Source organism: Urtica dioica, chromosome 12 (genome assembly GCF_054948205.1).
Source record: "Urtica dioica subsp. dioica isolate 48M chromosome 12, U.dioica_male_clone48M_v1_H2, whole genome shotgun sequence".
NCBI classification, from domain to species: Eukaryota; Viridiplantae; Streptophyta; class Magnoliopsida; order Rosales; family Urticaceae; genus Urtica; species Urtica dioica.
In genome coordinates, this window is record NC_142767.1 from 20891868 (window position 1) to 20911458 (window position 19591).

At 35.0% G+C, this 19591-nt stretch overlaps 2 protein-coding genes across 2 annotated transcripts; both read left to right on the forward strand.

Moving 5' to 3' along the window:
* The first annotated feature begins 1485 nt into the window (after positions 1-1485).
* LOC149380210 (heavy metal-associated isoprenylated plant protein 12-like) lies at positions 1486-3342 on the forward strand. The gene is made up of 3 exons (XM_089602273.1): positions 1486-1623; positions 1720-1795; positions 1889-3342. Exons 1-3 carry the CDS (start codon positions 1618-1620, stop codon positions 2188-2190), a joined length of 384 nt encoding a protein of 127 aa, XP_089458399.1. The 5' UTR covers positions 1486-1617; the 3' UTR covers positions 2191-3342.
* Positions 3343-11468: 8126 nt separating this feature from the next.
* On the forward strand, positions 11469-12253 carry LOC149380211 (heavy metal-associated isoprenylated plant protein 12-like). The gene is made up of 4 exons (XM_089603496.1): positions 11469-11623; positions 11715-11790; positions 11885-12157; positions 12189-12253. Exons 1-3 carry the CDS (start codon positions 11618-11620, stop codon positions 12142-12144), a joined length of 342 nt encoding a protein of 113 aa, XP_089459622.1. The 5' UTR covers positions 11469-11617; the 3' UTR covers positions 12145-12157; positions 12189-12253.
* Positions 12254-19591: the final 7338 nt, after the last annotated feature.

Here is a 19591-nt window from a genome sequence, read left to right on the forward strand (position 1 = left end):
CCAAAATATGCAAGAATTAGGTTTCAAAATTATTTTTTAACTTAGGATAGATTTTTTTGAAATTGATAAATTGCTTATAATAAAATTAATTATTCTGTGAAAAATTTGTAAATTTAGCTATTTAACTAATTAATTAGTTTCAAATCGGTATTTTGTATGATGTTACTAATTATATATATGTTATCTATATGGATATAATGTTTTTCCCTCAAATATATGGGATTTTATTTGTTTTAATTACCTTAACTATTTTACAATGTTTATCCTATTAATAACACATCTATTAGTGTCGTACAATAAACCATCAGGCCCGGCCCAAGGCTGGGGCGAGAGGGACAATGGCCCAAGGCCCCCTCTAAATAATGGCCTCATTCTCAAAAAAAAAAAAAAAAAAATTTAACTTCTATTTGTAAATAATATGGAGGATACCACATTTTAAATAAGTTTCCGCTAATACCTGCGCTTTGATGCTTTTTCCTATAATATCTCATTCTATTCTAGGAATACCTCATTTGACAGTTGTTCTTTTATTTATACTTGTTTCAAATTATTTAACCATATTCAAAGAAGAGGTCGACAGGAGCAAAATTATCAAGAGAAATACAAAATAGTTTTTTTTTAGATTATACATATATTAAGTACACTATTTACATGTTTTATCTTTTATGTAGTTATATTTTTTTCTTTCTATTTGTTTTATAAAATTTATTATATATAATTTTTTTTGTTTTTCGTGTTTCTTTTTTATCAACATAAGAAAAAATTAAATATATAAACTAGGAAATATCATTCAGGATATGAAAAAAAAACAAACAAACAAACAAATAATTTAAAAGATTCGTTAAATCACAAAATGGAATACTTGAAAAATTTTGCTTTACAATTTATGCAATAAAAATGTCAAGCAAAATCAAACAAACAGTCGAACAAAAATAAATTGTTAGTTTTTTAATATACATGTGAAAAAATAACAACGAAAACTCTTAACCAAACGGCCCCTAGATTTCATGCCATTTTTTAAGCTTTTTTGTAATATAATTATAAAAATAAAAAAAAAATAAAAAATTCACTCGCCCAAAGCTTCAATTTAGTCAAGCCGCCTCTGAAACCATTATTGCAATTCCAGTTCATCTTAATATCTTTATGATTGAAACATTATATCTATCTAATTCGCAAATCAATTGACCAAGTCCACCTTGTTGACGTGGCAGACACGGTCGAACGCTTGGAAACTTCTCTCACACAAAGAGGTTTGGCTTTGGCCAGCTTTTAAAGACCACTCACGCATTCAAATAATACAAATCAATATGGTCCTTCCGCGAAAACAAACGACAACAAAAGCTTCGTAAAGGAACTTAAAAGCGTCGTGGTGCATGACACGTACGTGAAAAAAAAAAAGAAAAAAAGAAAAAAACCACGACCATCTTTACGCATTGACTTGAGAATTGACAGAACCCAACAATATAAATACAACACAAATTCACACAGCTTCTCTCACAACACAACAACATCAAACACCAAAAAAAGCACAGCGATTCTATTTCTTATTCTCATTCCTCTCTCGCATTTCTGATTCCCAGCTGAATATACGTAGCTTTTATTAGCCCAACTACAGTCATGATGGTTCGTTTTAATTTCCACTTTTTTATATTTTTTGTCTCTGTTCTTAATAAACTACGGTACTGATGATTTTTAAATTCCCTTTTTTCATGATAACAGATTGTTGTGATGAAATTGGACTTCCATGATGACAGAGTCAAGAAGAAAGTCATGACTGCAGCCTCTAGTCATACAGGTACTTTCAATTATAGTATATATAATCCACTGAGAAAAAAATAAAAATATGACCTTGTGTATTGATGCTACGTGGTAATTTTTTTTTTATCAGGGGTTGTGTCGGTTGCGATGGACATGAAGGAGATGAAACTAACAGTGACCGGAGAAATCGATCCGGTGAGATTAGTGAGCAAATTGAGAAAGCATTGCCACGCGGAAATAGTCTCGGCGGGACCACCACCGGTAAAGAAAGAAGAGCCAAAGAAAGCAGAGCCAAAGAAAGAAGAGCCAAAGAAAGAAGATGAGTATTTGAAGCTCATGCAAGTTTGGCAGTCTCACAATCGAAGCATTCAATACCCACAGCCATATCACTATGTTAGAGAGGAAGATCCCAACGCTTGTATTATCAGCTGAGCTTTTTTGTTTTTTTATTTTTATTTTTTGTTTCTTTCATCATATTCGTATGGGTGAGTTTTTGATTAGTAGTTATTTGTACATATATATATATATATATATATATATATATATATATATATATATATTCATATATTTTCTTTCTCTAATTGTTCTTCGGTTTTTATTTTATTTTATTTTGTTCCCGATGTTGATTTGAGAAAAGAATAGAAAATAAGTAATGGACACTTTTATACTCCATTAATCAGGGAGAACATTTACATTTTTTTTTTTTTGTATATATGTTTGTTTACTATCTACACAAACCTTTAAGACTTTAACGGTACTTATTAACAAAACGCGCCGTTTTGTTAATTTTAAGTAAATGTACCAACCCTTATATAGACATAGACCCCTTAGAGAGCACCACGTCAGCTATTTTTAAATATTGTCGAGAGCTTTTAATGTCACGGCACGTGGATGTGATCGGGAATTCACTGTACTTCCTGGAAAGTCCTTCAAAATCTCATATGTTTGTCGTCCCTCAAAATCTCGTATGGATTTTTTTTTTTTCTTCAAGTTCTTATAGTGTTATTTGTTTCTTAAGTACACATATCGTTCTCTTGCCTTTTCGAAGTCTTTTCTCTGATTTCCTCTCCGACCCCCATTGAGCTTATTCTTCATTTTTTTTTCAGTGTTTTTATCTCGATTTTTTTTTTTTTTTTTATATAATGTTGAGGTGACATCGAATTTGGTTTATTTGGATGATTTGAATGTTTGTATGTTTTCAATATGTGTTAGATTAAGAATTTAGGTTGCAATTATATATGTCCTATAGCGGATTTGACGATGTTTTTTAGCCAATTAGAATCTATTTAAAATTTTAAAAAGTGCAATTTTGTTGTTTAATACTGAATTGAGAATATTTCATTGTTTATGTTTAAAATATGTGTCGATTTGTTGACAACGGATGGTCGTTTTGACGCCTCATTTGTTTTATTGACTTAGATTGTATTTAAAAGTTTCAAAAGCTAAAGTTTCATCATTTTGTATTAAATTTGGAATATCGTCATTGTATATGTTCAAAATATTTTGTATATTGATAATTTTGTGTGTTTGTGATTTTAAAGTCACTTTTATATTTTCTCAATTGATGTTCAAATTATTTGTCGATTTCCAATTATGAAGATTTATTTGCTAGCGAATATCGTTCCTTTGTTGTTTGACATCAATTTTATCAAATTGTCTAAATTTTGATTTTCTTTCTATAGATGTATCATGGATGAGGTTGTAAATTTTGACTTCTAGATGTACAATATTTTATCATTTTATCCAGTGACGGAGCCAGGATTTCAATCAACGGGGGGTAAATTTGAGAAATATTTTTTAGGAAGGGCATTATTGGAAAAAAGCTTACAAATTTGGGTAAAAAACATAATTATTAGTAAAATTTATGAGTAAAATTATAACAAAGTATAAAAATTTGGGATTAAAAAAATAATTTTCAAAAATTGGGGGGGGGGGGGGCATTATGAACACAAATTCAAAGTGCCACTTCATATATCGATTTTAAGTTAGGAATGCTCAATTTTCATTTCAATATTTTTTTACGACACTGTTGTTTATGAACACACATTTCTCTTTTGAAAGGTTCTACAAAGAGTTTTCAATGGTTTCATATCAGTAATTAGTCTTCATAATTTTCCCAATGGTAGTTGAAAAACTACTAGAAGGACTTCTATTATATATATACAAAGTAATAAAAAAAATTCCTTTCTATGACGTATATAAAGAAATGTCTCTTTAGACTCTTTATATATTTGTCGTCTACTGTTTTAATTTAGCATGTATAAGGTCAAACTGTCGTCATACGGGTAGATTATATATATATATACTTTATACTATAAATCACAATCGTTGTTTACTGTTCATTTACTATTCATAACAGAACCAATTATAATTTTACACGTATATAAGTTTTATCTTACCACGTTCTCAATTGCTTCCTCAATTTCTTCTTCTCCATTCTTCCTCACCGCCTATCTCCTTCACCTCACCTCACCTCACCTCACCTCACCGCTCTCTTTATCTTCCTTCCTCTCTCACTGATTCTCGCCCCTTCTCTCCGGAACAACGCCACCACCCTTTCCCCCTCTTCCCCTCTCCTTCGTCCTCTCTTCCTCTCTCCCGCGCGAGCGCCGACCCCGACTGCGCGCGCGCCTCTGCCGACTGCGCGACCGTGCGCCGCCATCTCTCCCTCGCGCCTGTTGTCTCTCTGTCCTCGCGCTCAAACGACGCTTCCGAAGAATCTCGGTCGCCCGATTCCGCTGTCTTCGTCATCGGCTTCCAGACTTTTAGGTTTGTAAATTAGGGGTGGTGGAAGTAGTGGATTTCTAGTCCGTCCAAATTTTATCTTAATTTTTCTATCCATCTACATGATCAAACACACGTGTCGCAACAAGTCATCATACTTTATAAGGAAAATTACATGAATAGTGTTTTAAAAGTATCATATTTTCAAAATAATGTATAGCTTTAATCTTTTCAAGAGTAGTATATTTTTAAATAACTTTCAAATTGTAATAATGATTTTAAATAAAATTGTAAACACTAAACAAAGGTAAATAAAATTAAAAACAATGTAATTAGCAAGATCATTGTTTACAATTAGAAAAAAAATTATGTTGGCGTCAACAACCTTTGCACCCACGGTTTTTACGATTATTTTAAAACACGAAACAATCCACATGCAATTTCCACTACGTTATATTCATTCCAAGAAATTTCCATTTCACCATACAAAACTAGAGTGACCATTTGAGTAAATATCAAGTTATTAGCTAATTTGTGACAAATATTCGAGTGGGATCCACTGATCGAAACTGAAATTTTATGACTGATTCTTATTCCTCGTTCCGAGATGTATAAGATCGATTATTTATATGCCTAAATTGGAGCTAAATGAATGAAAAATTGATGTTCAAACTATGTTGAAAAACATCATTAATTTTGACGTTTTTACCATGTTAAAGTGTACTTATGGGCTGATTATACCATGCACTAATGCTGAACGTTTTAAACATTTGTAATAGCATTTTTAATATACTTTTAACAAATCCTTGAGAACAAATCCTTTGCTCCTCAAATGCCCTTCAAGCTGACCCCGGAGAACTTGGGACGAGTCGCTGCTCAGTTGTCATATCCTCAAAAGTAGCCCCCCTCAATTTTTTTTTTCAATTTTTGCCCCTTTTTGAATTTTTTTAACATTGTTTTACCCTAAAAGTTTACAAATCAATCATCCTCGACTTTTTTCGCATATGAGCCCTCTAACTTGAATTTCTGGCTTCATCCATGTATATATCTATATGATTACATAAAATATTTAAACTTAGATCCGAATAATTGAACTCATACTCGGACGCATAAGAAGACCACACAAGAGGTCATGAGCACCTCTTTTTTTATGAATAGTATTTTTTTTATGAATAGTTTTTTAGTAATAGTTATTTGTACATATATATTTTATTTCTCTAACTGTTCGTTATTTTTATATATACTTTTTTCCTGATGTTGATTTGATAACTACACAAAACACAATATGGATTTGTCCACAAAATGGACAATTTTACACTCGGTTAATATGGTAGAACATTTGCTTGACTTTTTGTTTGTTTGTTTATTACTACACAAAACACAAAGGACTTTTGATGGTACTGACTTAAAAAAAAAAAAAAAAAAAAAAAAAAAAAAAAAAAAAAAACCGGTGTTATTGCTTAATTTTTAATTAGTGTACCAATTATAAAGAATGGAACACTTAACGAGCGCTGTTATCGGCCCGATCCCGATCGAAGCTATTCAAAGGGAAAAAAGATATCGGACTTGCTCCAACCGTTAATCGGCCCTTGGGCCGGCTCGGTCAAAGGCCGGCCCAATGGCCTCAGCCCAAGACCGAGCTCGACCTCGGCCTGGCGAGCTCGATCCCGGCCTCAGCTCGGCCTCGGCCTGGCGAGCTCGACCTCGGCCTCAGCTCGACCTCGGCCTGGCGAGCTCGACCTCGGCCTGACGAGCTCGCGCCCCGGCCTCAGCTCGACCTCGGCCTGACGAGCTCGACCTCGGCCTCAGCTCGACCTCGGCCTGGCGAGCTCGACCTCGGCCTCAGCTCGACCTCGGCCTGACGAGCTCGACCTCGGCCTCAGCTCGACCCCGGCCTGGCGAGCTCGACCTCGGCCTCAGCTCGACCGTTCGACCTCGGCCTCAGCTCGACCGTTCGACCTCTGCCTCAGCTCGACCGTTCGACCTCGGCCTCACGAGCGACCTCGGCCTCGCGAGCTCGACCTCGGCCCCACGAGTTCGACCTCGGCCTCACAGGCCTATCCTCGGTCCTATGCCATCCTCGGCCGAGCCTGTGTTATCCTCGGCCAAGGGGCCCACCAAAGACGCCAGCCCATCTTGTCCTCAGCCCAGGGGCACGCCAATGACGCCAGCCTATGTTATCCTCGGCCAGGGGGCACATCAATAGCGCTAGTCTATGTTATCCCCTGCCGAGCCCATGCTATCCCCAGCCGAGGGGCCCACCAGTGACGCCACCCTTTGCTATCCTCGGCCGGGCCTATGCTATCCTCGGCCAAGGGCCGAACCCTATGCTATCCTCGGCCGGGCCTATGCTATCCTCGGCCAAGGGCCGAACCCATGCTATCCTCGGCCGAGGGGCCCACCAATGGCCCCTTGGTCGCCTATAAATACAAGAGGCCCTCCCTCTTCAAAAGGTAATCCAAGTTTGAGGACTGAAACGCTGCCGAACTCACCTTTCGCTCGTTTCTCTCAAGTCTCGGCCCCTAAACACTTAAACCCTCTATTCTCCACCACAATCCCACTAATGTTGAGCGTCGGAGAGGTAAACAGAGGCACCCCCTCTGTTTCCCCTTTTTAGCTCACGGTTCTCTCATCCTTTCTAGGTACCCCGGCGAGCTCAGACACCACCGACAGCCAAGGGAAGATCTGGGCAACCAGGTCCGACACGCTCGAGCCCATGCGAGACCACTTGGTCCGGCCTTGGGTCTAACCGCCTGTGGCTCCTGAATCGTTGTCCGAAAAACGGCGACAACAAGCGCCACGTAAAATGTTGAGTGATGTAAAAAGTTTCAGTCCAACCACGGCATGACATGTGGTTGTTCCGCGGAAACATTTTACTGCGCTCCACTTTACACAGTCGTATTTTCTTTCTCACTTTTATCACTCTCTCGTCTTTGTCTTTGAGTTCTCGGCCTCTATACGCTTCCTTTAGTTGTCATTCATCGTTATCTTGTTCAAATATCGCCGTTCTTCATTTCGCCACTCGCGTCCGTTTGCTGTCGCTCATATTTTTTCTAGTGTTTGATCTTGAATTTAACTTTCTTTAGGGATCGAATTTTGTTTGTTTGTATGTAATGTTGAGTTGACTTCGAACCTTATTTGTTTGGTTCATTTGATAGTGACTTAGTGCGTGGTGTAAGAATACACGGTGAAAGTTTCTTAAATTAGCACAATGGAACACGCCAACAACCAATTTTTATTACAGTAAGTATATTATTATATATGATAGAAGGAAGAGAAAAACAGATACTGGTAATCCGTTAACTCACAAACTTTGTGTTGGTTTTCTTATATGGAATATTACTACTTCTAGTTCTGTTTGTTTGTCATCAATAAGTCTATTTGTACAATAATATTTACAAAATAGGTGAGTTAATGAAAAAAAAAAACACTAGCTAGTAATCGGGTAACTCTGATTTTCTTAAAACAAAAGTAAATATCTTTTTTTTTTTTTCTTTCTTTCTTGGAAAACAATTTAAACTCTTTTTTTGAATAATGTTTTTCTCTTAGTGTACAAGTCATGCCCGTTACAGACGTATTTGAAGCTATCTTTGAGAGCAACTCCAACCATAACACTATATTTAGTGTTAATTCAACACAATTTTTGTGTTAATTTAGCATCAATTTTTTTTCCAACTCCAACCACAACACCAAATTTCACACTAAAAATACTATTCATCATTATTATATTATTAAAATTATACAATCTCTTTATTAATAAATATTTCAATAAATAATAATAATATTTATATTTTTTAATTAAGTGATTAAAATTATTTATTACTTACCAATATTTAACAAAAACTAAAATAAATAAAATTATGTTATTGTTTTTAGTTTTTAGTTTTTATTTTATTTTGTGTGTTTAATTTAAACTTTGTAATCTATGTTTAAATTTTTATGTATCGTTATTTTGTTTTAATGTATTTTTGTAGTTAATTTATGAATTTTGGTGTTTTATAAATATTTGTAAGGTTATATATATATATGTATAACTAAAAAAAAAATTGCCGTGTGAATAGTGTCACGCCAAATTTGGTGTGGCACTGTACAACACTGCAAATTTGGTGTTGGTTTTACAATGCGATTGGAGGAAAAAAAAAACGGCATATTTGGTGTTTTAGAGTGTGGTTGGAGATGACCTGCTATTATTGCTTTCATCACTAACTTTAAAATTGATCATATACAATACGACAAAAGAATAGAAAACTAAATGTAAAAGATACACACAAGCTAAAAGTGAGCATAATTTTTTGTATGACCCTATTTGTCAATATGCATGAAATATAGATGAAATAAAAGCTATGAAAAAGTAATTAAGAAAGGGTTATCGTATTCGGAAAAAAAAAAAAAAAAAAAAAAAAAAAAAAAAAAAAAGAGGGTTATCTAAGAGATGTCAATTAAATCGGCCGCTTGTGAGCTAAATAGCTAACTAGACTCGTAGAAGGGTATGCGATACAGGACCTCAAGCAGCTCTCAAAAAAGCTCAATTCCGGCACCGCCCGGATACTAATTAAGTCATGTTCAGGGCCAAATTTTTTAAATTAAAAAAAATATATTTTGATTTGTTTATAATCTATATTTTTTATAAAAAAAATTGTCACAAAAATTAAAAGTCACTGTGAGGCATTAACTTTCCTCCACTACACAAAGAGCCACATGTCCTATTACGAAAATAAGATTAGGTACCTATTATATAAGGTGATTTAGCAAAATAGCCAAGTAATGGATTTACAAATTAGCTAAAATTTATCTAAAATTAGTGAAACATCCAAAATATGCAAGAATTAGGTTTCAAAATTATTTTTTAACTTAGGATAGATTTTTTTGAAATTGATAAATTGCTTATAATAAAATTAATTATTCTGTGAAAAATTTGTAAATTTAGCTATTTAACTAATTAATTAGTTTCAAATCGGTATTCTGTATGATGTTACTAATTATATATACGTTATCTATATGGATATAATGTTTTTTCCCCTCAAATATATGGGATTTTATTTGTTTTAATTACCTTAACTATTTTACAATGTTTATCCTATTAATAACACATATATTAGTGCCCGTACAAGAAACCATCAGGCCCGGCCCAAGGTTGGGGCGAGAGGGACAATTGCCCAAGGCCCTCTCTAAATAATGGCCTCATTCAAAAAAAAAATTAACTTCTATTTGTAAATATTATGGAGGATACCACATTTCAAATACGTTTTCCGCTAATACCTGCACTTTGATGCTTTTTCCTACAATATCTCATTATATTCTAGAAATACCTCATTTGACAGTTGTTCTTTTATTTATACTTGTTTCAAATTATTTAAGAGATTTGTAAGTAACTAGGCCACTTTAAATATGTGATTTTGGATCTAGTCTATGTTTGACAATTTTTAGGGATATAGCCAAATGGCTTATGTGGCAATAATTAAGGTCTGATTTGCCCTTATTTATTAACAAATTCGTCACTTTCTCTCTCCTATTTTTTTTTAAATAATTTTGTTTGCATCAAAACTTCAAAAATTCGTATCTTTCTCATACGAACTCGAAATTGAGTGATTTCAGATCCTACAAATTCGTGGCGTCGAGATCTTCAAAAATAGACCCATTGTGTTTGATGAAAAATTATGTTTAATGCATCATAGTTATGTTTCAATTTATTTTTTTGATAATTTCTAAAATTTACAGTTATTTCCATATTTAAGGTAGTAACGTGATTTTTCTACATCTATGGTACTAAACATGATTTTTAATCAAACATAATGGATCTAGTTTTGAAGATCTCGGCGTCACGCATCCGTAGGATTTGGAATCACTCAATTTCGAGTTCATATTAGATAGATATGGTTTTTTGAAGTTTTTATGTAAAAAAAAGTGTAAGAATAAAGTAGGATAGAGAAAGTGACGAATTTGTTAATAAATAAGGGTAAATCAGACCTTAATTATTGCCACATAAGTCTGTTGGCTATTTCCCTAAAAGTTGTGAAACATAGGCTAAAAACAAATTTTATAGTTTCATTTTGGCTATTTCGCTACACTGCCCATTATTTAACCATATTCAAAGAAGAGGTTGAGAGGAGCAAAATTATCAAGAGAAATACAAAATAGTTTTTATTTTAGATTATACATGTATTAAGTACACTATTTACAGGTTTTATCTTTTATGTAGTTATATTTTTTTCTTTCTATTTGTTTTATAAAATTTATTATATATAATTTTGTGTTTTTCGGTGTTTCTTTTTTATCAACATAAGAAAAAATTAAATATATAAACTAGGAAATATCCTTCGGGATATGAAATAAAAATAAAAACAAAAACACACAATTTAAAAGATTCGTTAAATCACAAAATGGAATACTTGAAATTTTTTGCTTTACAAACAGTCGAACAAAAATAAATTGTTAGTCGAACAAAAATAAATTGTTAGTTTTTTAATATACATGTGAAAAAATAACAACGAAAACTAGATTTCATGCCATTTTTTAAGCTTTTTTGTAATAATTATAAATAAATAGATAAAAAAACACTCGCCCAAAGCTTGAATTTAGTCAAGCCGCCTCTGGATTCTGGAAACCATTATTGCAATTCCAGTTCATCTTAATATCTTTATGATTGAAACATTATATCTATCTAATTTGAAAATCAATTGACCAAGTCCACCTTGTTGACGTGGCAGACACGGTCGAACGCTTGGAAACTTCTCTCACACAAAGAGGTTTGGCTTTGGCCAGCTTTTAAAGACCACTCACGCATTCAAATAAAACAAATCAATATGGTCCTTCCGCGAAAACAAACGACAACAAAAGCTTCGTAAAGGAACTTAAAAGCGTCGTGGTGCATGAAATTTCAAAGGAAGTGGGTCCCACGTACGTGAAAAAAAAAACAGAGAAAAAGAAAAAAACCACGACCATCTTTACGCATTGACTTGAGAATTGACGGAACCCAACAATATAAATACAATACAAATTCACACAGCTTCTCTCACAACACAACAACATCAAACACCAAAAAAAGCACAGCGATTCTTTTTCTTATTCTCATTCCTCTCTCACATTTCTGATTCCAAGCTGAATATACGTAGCTTTTATTAGCCCAACTACAGTCATGATGGTTCGTTTAATTTCCACTTTTTTTTTTTTGTCTCTGTTCTTAATAAACTACGGTACTGATGATTTTTAAATTCCCTTTTACATGATAACAGATAGTTGTGATGAAATTGGACTTCCATGATGACAGAGTCAAGAAGAAAGTCATGACTGCAGCCTCTAGTCATACAGGTACTTTCAATTATAGTATATATAATCCACTGAGAAAAAAATAAAAATATGACCTTGTGTATTGATGCTACGTGGTAATTTTTTTTTTTATCAGGGGTTGTGTCGGTTGCGATGGACATGAAGGAGATGAAACTGACAGTGACCGGAGAAATCGATCCGGTGAGATTAGTGAGGAAATTGAGAAAGCATTGCCACTCGGAAATAGTCTCGGCGGGACCACCACCGGCAAAGAAAGAAGAGCCAAAGAAAGCAGAGCTCATGCAAGTTTGGCAGTCTCACAATCGAAGCATTCAATACCCACAGCCATCTTACTATGTTAGAGAGCAAGATCCCAACGCTTGTATTATCTGCTGAGCTTTTTTGTTTTTTTGTTTTTTTGTTTTTTTTTTTTTTTTTTCTTTCATCATATTCGTATGGGTGAGTTTTTGGTTAGTAGTTATTTGTGTATATATATATATATATATATATATATATATATATATATATATTCTTTCTCTATTTGTTCGTCGGTTTTTATTTTATTTTATTTTGTTCCCGATGTTGATTTGAGAAAAGAATAGAAAATAAGTAATGGACACTTTTATACTCGATTAATCAGGTAGAACATTTACATTTACATTTTTTTTGTATATGTATTTGTTTACTATCTACACAAACTTTAGAGAGCACCACGCCAGTTATTTTTAAATGTTGTCGAGAGCTTTTAATGTCACGACACGTGGATGTGATCGGGAATTCACTGCACTTCCTCTACAAGTGCAGCGCGGGAAAGTCCTTCAAAATATCGTATGTTTGTCTTTTTTTTTTTTTTTTTAAATGAGCCGCCTAAAGCCTCTACGCCCCCTAAGGTGCGACATAGAGGAAAGCGCACCTGTTACCTCGAATAAACTCAAAGACTCGGAGGTCAAAAGACGATTCCGGATAGGGGTCGGAATCTCCCCGAAATTACAAAAGCCCGAAACGTGATCTTTATTCGCTCATTTACATAAAACATGGGCGACGACATTCACCTTCCTAGAAACCCAACCAAAAGAAATAAACTCAAAAAAAGCTGCTTGATCTCGAATAGCTTCAAAAATCTAGAGACTTCTCCACTCCGGGCACTCTCTCCCGTCCCTTTAACTGAACATAATGCCTTGATTATCTCCCTCAATCACCACTCTTTTAATACCCCTGAATTTGGCCAACAACACCGCCTGCAAAACGCCGATCAATTCAGCCTCCGTCACCGAGCCCGCCGAGACCGGACTCCGCCAACACCAAAGGCACGTCCCTGCAGAATCTCTGGTCACTACTCCGACTGCGGCACCGGCCGGAGAGAACGCTGCGTCCGTATTGATCTTCACTACCCCTGCATCAAGTGGCTTCCATTGCTCGCCCCCTGTAGCCGCCGCGCCTTCACTCCTGCGACTCTGGACTTCACTGCTGCTCTGCTCGGCGTTGCTGTCACGCTCCGCAATACTGGCAAGAATAGTCGCTACAGCCTGGTGAAGATCAGGAGGCACAGTCGAGAACAGCGTCGCGTTCCTCCACCTCCAAATGGCCTCCAAAATAACGCAGGCTCTCGTGATAAAGCGCCTCGGACCCGCTGCCCTGACGCTCCTAATACTGCTCGTTGCTAATACCCCTCGCACAATCTCCAGACCAGACACCCCGACACCGAAATTCCAAACCACCCCCAACTCTTCGCAGCTCCACAGCTTCCTCGCCGACGCACAGAGAAACAGGGAGTGCGCCATCGACTCGTCGCCGTTGCCGCAGACCCGGCACACCGTCGGAATCAACAAGCCTTTATGTGCCAGCTTCGCCACCGTAGGGAGCACCTCCGCCGCGATCCTCCACAACAAGAATTTATATTTTTCCTGAATTCGCAACTTCCAGATTTCTCGCCAAGTCTCTTCCGCATGGAGCGTTAGCTCCCGACGCGCCGCCGCCACCGTCGATCGAACAAAGAAAGCTCCATATTGCGTCCTGGACCAAATGAGACAATCTTCGCGAAGTCTCGGCAATGGCCGAATATTAATGATACGTCTCGCCACCTCCTCCGTAAAGAGACTTCGAATCACGTCCTCCTTCCATTGACCGCCACTGTGGTCCAATAATTCACCGACCCTCATTCTCCGGTTATCCTCGACCACCGGCCTTAGCAGCAGATCCGGGACCACCCAAAACTCACCCAAAACTCTAGCTTTGCTACCGTCTCCAATTACGTAGCAAGAGTTGTGCCTGATGAGCTCTTTGGTAGACAAAATCTCTTTCCACGCCGTAGATTGACCACCTTTGAAGCATACATCGAGGAAGTTCGAATTGTGGCAATACTTGGCTTTAAGAATATGAACCCACATAAGGTTTGAGTCTGCGGCAATGTTCCATCCTATCTTCGACATGAGGGCCATGTTCATGTCCTCAAACTTACGCAACCCAAGACCACCCACGCTTTTGGGTTGACAAATCTTGTCCCAACTCCGGAGTGCTAAGTATCTTCCTTCGCCATTTTTTCCTTGCCACAAAAACCTCCTCGCCATTTTGTCTAAGGATCGACAAAAAGTATTCGGAAGTTTGAAAGTAAACATGGAATACGTGGGAATACTTTGAATGACGGCTCTCACGAGGGTAGTCCTCCCCGCTCTCAAAATCGTCTTGGCCATCCACCCTTCAAGCCTCGAATGAACTTTTTTCTTCAAAAAGTCGAATGCCTTCTATTTATTACTACCGATGAGCAATGGATTTCCCAACTAGGTGATATCCTCCGAGCAATCCTCTATACCGAGCCTTATACCTATCACCCTCTTAAAAGGCCAAGGAGCAATTTTTAGAAAAAAAAGAGCCCGAATTTAGACGTGTTTACCTCTTGCCCGGACCACCTTTGATACTTCTCGAGAACACCCCACACCGCTTCAACCTCTCCCACCTTGACCCTACTAAAGAGGATCGTGTCATCGGCGAACATGAGATGCGAGATGCTCGGGGTACGGTTGCCGATTTTGATCCCATGAAAATGTGCCAACGCTTCCTCCTTGGCGAGAAGACGGCTAAGCACCTCGGAGAACATGATGAACAAATAGGGAGATAAGGGACTTGATGGAGCCCTCGTTCAAGTCGTAAAGGCTTGAGTGGGCATCCGTTGAGGAGGATCGCACTTGAGGCCTTGCACACACATTGTTCTATGATCTTGGAGACTTTTGCCGAGAACCCGAAGCAACTAAGCACTTCAAGGAGGAACCTCTAATCGATCCGATCGTACGCCTTGCTCACGTCGATTTTAATCCCCACAAGGCCACATTATTCTTTCATAGACTTCATCTTGTGCATGACTTCCCGTGCGAGAATCGTGTTCTCCGCAATCCATCGCACCGGGACAAAAGCCGATTGGAAAGGGGAGATCATATTCTCAAGGAGACCACGAATACGGGAAGTGATGATCCGGGTTATGACCTTGAAACTAAAGTTGCAAAGACTAATCGGTCGGAAGTTGTTGACGGAGTCCGCACCCCCGGTTTTAGGAATGAGCACAATATGCGCAGAACTCATCTTTTCCTCAAGAATACCCGACTCAAAAAAGCGTTGCACACACTCCACAAGACACTTGCCGACTAACTCCCAATACCGTTTGTAAAATATACCTTGAAACCCATCCGGACCGGGGGCTTTGAGATCGGGCATGTCCCACACCGTTCTTTTGATTTCGGTCTCGGTGGGAATAGCCTCAATTCGTCTATTGTCGTCATCCCCGATGCACTTCTCAATAACTTCTTCGAGCCCGCTCGGGAAATTCGTCTCCTTGGCTTTGAAAAGCTCACCGAAACTATCCATCAAGTGCTTTCCAATCTCCTCTCTAGACCGGCAAACGGAACCGTCATCGCGCTTGAGCTTCTTCTTCATTTTTTTGCAGTGTTTTGATCTCGATTTTTTTTATATAATGTTGAGGTGACATCGGATTTGGTTTATTTTGATGATTTGAATGTTTTCAATATGTGTTAGATTAAGGATTTAGGTTGCAATTATATATGTCCTATAGTGGATTTGACGACGTTTTTTAGCGACTTAGAATCTATTTAAAATTTTAAGAAGTACAATTTTGTTGTTTAATACTGAATTGAGAATATTTCATTGTTTATGTTTAAAATATGTGTCAATTTGTTGTCAACGGATTGTATTTAAAAGTTTCAAAAGCTAAAGTTTCATCATTTTGTATTAAATTTGGAATATCGTGTATATTGATAATTTTGTGTGTGTGTGTGTGATTTTAAAGTCACTTCTATATTTTCTCAATTGATGTTCAAATTATTTGTCGATTTCCAATTATAAGGATTTATTTGCTAGTGAATATTGTTCCTTCGTTGTTTGACATCAATTTTATCAAATCGTCTAAATTAGTCAATTTTGATTTTCTTTCTATAGCTGTATCATGGATGAGGTTGTAAATTTTGACTTCTAGGTTGTTGTACAATATTTTATTTACTAAAAAAAAATAAAAATAAGATGTACAATATTTTATCATTTTGTCTAGGTTGTTGTACCTAAATAAAATGATAAAATATTAAGGTGAGCTCATGTTAGATAATTTTTGAAGATGCGCACCGTTTGAATTTTTTTTTTTTTTTTAATATCAAATTGCTCATGGTGATAAGAAAAAATATTTAATTTAAATATATTTTATAATATGATGTGTCGAAATGGACATCTTTTAACATTGGAGATGCTTTTAGTAATTAAACAAAACGTTAATATTATTGTTCATGGTGATATGGAGAGATATTTATTTAAAATATATTTTATAACATGATATGTAAAGAAAAGAAAAAAAAAACGTTGGAGATGCATTGAAGATATTGGTAGTAGTTAGACAAAACGTTCGATATCATTGCATTTCATTTCAAGTCAATGGATACCTCTTCGTGCCGTAATCAAATTCACTCATTCAACAAAGAATTAATATGGTGATAATGACCAAGGGTCCTGCTGTTTGATACGATGATGTAAGTACTTTAAATGTTAATTTGTGGTTTTTGAATAAATATTATAGAGTATTAATATTATTTAGTAAACATTTAAATTCTATTTCGACTATTTCTACATTTCTGCTCACGAGGTAAACGCATTCAAATGTTCTCTACTTTGAAGAAATGTTCCTAAAGATAAAATTATATATTAAATTAAGTAAATTGTGTCATTATTTATTATATTGAAATATAAAATAATCATATACCAGTTAAATTGATCATTATCAAAGTAAATATATAAAATTATTGTAATAGTGTTATATTTCATTCAATTTTTTTACCATTATATTACATTAATCAGATGTGACATTTTTAATTTTAAATACATAATAATAATAATTTATTAAGAATTATGTCAAATACTTTACAAAAATTATATAGTCTGAATGAATGTTACCAAACGTGAAATCTGTTCACTCTTCTTTTAATTGCTTTTTTTTTTTTTTTTTTTTTGTGATTTATGAACACAAATTCAAAGTGTCGCTTCATATATCGATTTTAAATTAGGAATTCTCAATTTTCATTAAAATATTTTTTTACGACACTGTTGTTTATGAACAAACATTTCTCTTTTGAAAGGTTCTATAAAGAGTTTTCAAAGGTTTCATATCAGTAATTAGTATTCATAATTTTCCGCAATGGTTGTTGAAAAACTACTAGAAGGACTTCTATTATATATATACAAAGTAATAAAAGTTTTTTTTTTCTTTCTATGACGTATATAAAGAAATGTCTCTTTAGACTCTTTATATATTTGTCGTCTACTGTTTTAATTTAATATGTATAAGATCAAACTGTCGTCGTTCAGGTAGATAATATATATATATATATATATATATATATATATATATATATATTATGATTCAGTATATAAGCTATCATCCAGGGAATAACTTCAACTAGATATTGTATAGTAATATGATTCAATGTATATAAAGTTCAATTCAATGTATCGACTCGTAATATGATTTGACTAACTTGGTCAGCGCACGAGCTAAATAAGCAACTAATATATTTCTTGCTATATCTTATAGTCCCGTTCGCAACCATATACCACATTAAAATACTAATTACGAGTAATACATATAATAAGATCTTCCGTTGATAGGGTCAATTGTCTAGACAACGTGCCTTCGACAAGTATTGGGTAAACTTTCACCTTTGAATTAAATTTTAGGATTAAAATAAATTCAGACAGATCTTCCGCGGCTTCTCTATATACACCACTTCACACTCCAACCAAAGCTGAAAATACCGTTACCAATATCGTATCGAGACTTAAATTTTGCTAAATTAACGGGAAATACCAATAATTTACCAAAATATTCAGTGAGCGTAAGAATAAACCGTACCGATAAAATTACTGTTACCGACGTGATTTACCGATAAATACCAAATTTACCGAGAGATACCCAAGAAACACATCATAATTAAAAAAATGTTTTCATACTTAGGATAAAATATATAAATAATCTACAATATCTTCGTTATAATACATTACGTTTTGCAATTCAATACACTCATTTGAGCAATCAACCTTCTATTATTTAACGTCCACGATCATGGGCTTAAAATATCAAAATTTTCAAAAGTCGACCCACGATCATTGGCTGAAATTTTTTAAACCAATTTTTTTTAAATTTAAAAAAAATTGACCTGATTTTCTGGGTTTCGGTAACTGATCCGATTTTCTTTTGGTAACCGGCGATTTTTCCGGTATCTAACTGTTTTGTTCATACCGCTACCAGTAAATGCCAAAAATCGGTACACCGATCGAATTTCTTCCGGTTTCTCCGTTATTTCAATCCCTCATTTGCACTCACTCAAGACCTATTTGGTAAATTGGAAGAAGACATGAATTGATGGATTAATTAGGAGGGGATAGAAATAGAAAATAAATTATTTTTGTGTGGTCGATATGAAGAACAAAAAAATGCATGGATTGATTTATAGAATTATTATTAAGTTTTTTATTATAATGATATACATAACTCTAAAAAAATGGCAATGATAAATTTATAACTTCCAAGCTTTTTTTTCTCACTCTTCATCTCTCCTAATTTTGGTGGATAGAAAGTAGTGGGACTAGTGGATTTCTAGTTCGTTCAAATTTTAACTTAATTTTTCTATCCATCTACATGATCAAACACACGTATTGCAACAAGCCATCATACTTTATAAGGAAAATTACATGAATAGTGTTGTAAAAGTATCATATTTTCAAAATAATGTATAACTTTAATCTTTTTAAGAGTAGTATATTTTTAAAAACTTTCAAATTGTAATAATGGTTTTAAATAAAATTGTAAACACTAAACAAAGGTAAATAAAATTAAAAACAATGTAAATAGCAAGATCATTGTTTACAATTAGAAAAAAAAAATAATAAATAAATAAATAAATTTATGTCGGCGTCAACAACCTTTGCACCCACGGTTTTTACGATTATTTTAAAACACAATCCACATGCAATTTCCACTACATTATATTCATTTCAAGAACTTTCCATTTCACCATACAAAACTAGAGTGACCATTTGAGTAAATACGGGTGGACTCAGAACCTAAATTCTGGGGACAAACTAGAAAAACAAGATAGCATATATGAAAAAAGATATATAATTTTGAGATAGAAATTTAAGAATCAATAAACAATTTTTGGCTGAGCGTGAGAGCCCAACTCTTCTCGCGAGGTCCGAAGATCAGGTGTTTGTTTTTTATAACCATTATTTAAAATATGGTTTCGGGATTATGTATCTTTATTATATCTTTTAGTTGATAAAATATGTAGGAATGAAA

Excerpts from the sequence above, each read along its gene's own strand:
- LOC149380210 (XM_089602273.1), top strand. Across the intron at positions 1,796-1,888 it reads TGCAGCCTCTAGTCATACAG|GGGTTGTGTCGGTTGCGATG; the intron begins GTACTTTCAATT and ends TTTTTTTATCAG.
- LOC149380211 (XM_089603496.1), top strand. Across the intron at positions 11,791-11,884 it reads TGCAGCCTCTAGTCATACAG|GGGTTGTGTCGGTTGCGATG; the intron begins GTACTTTCAATT and ends TTTTTTTATCAG.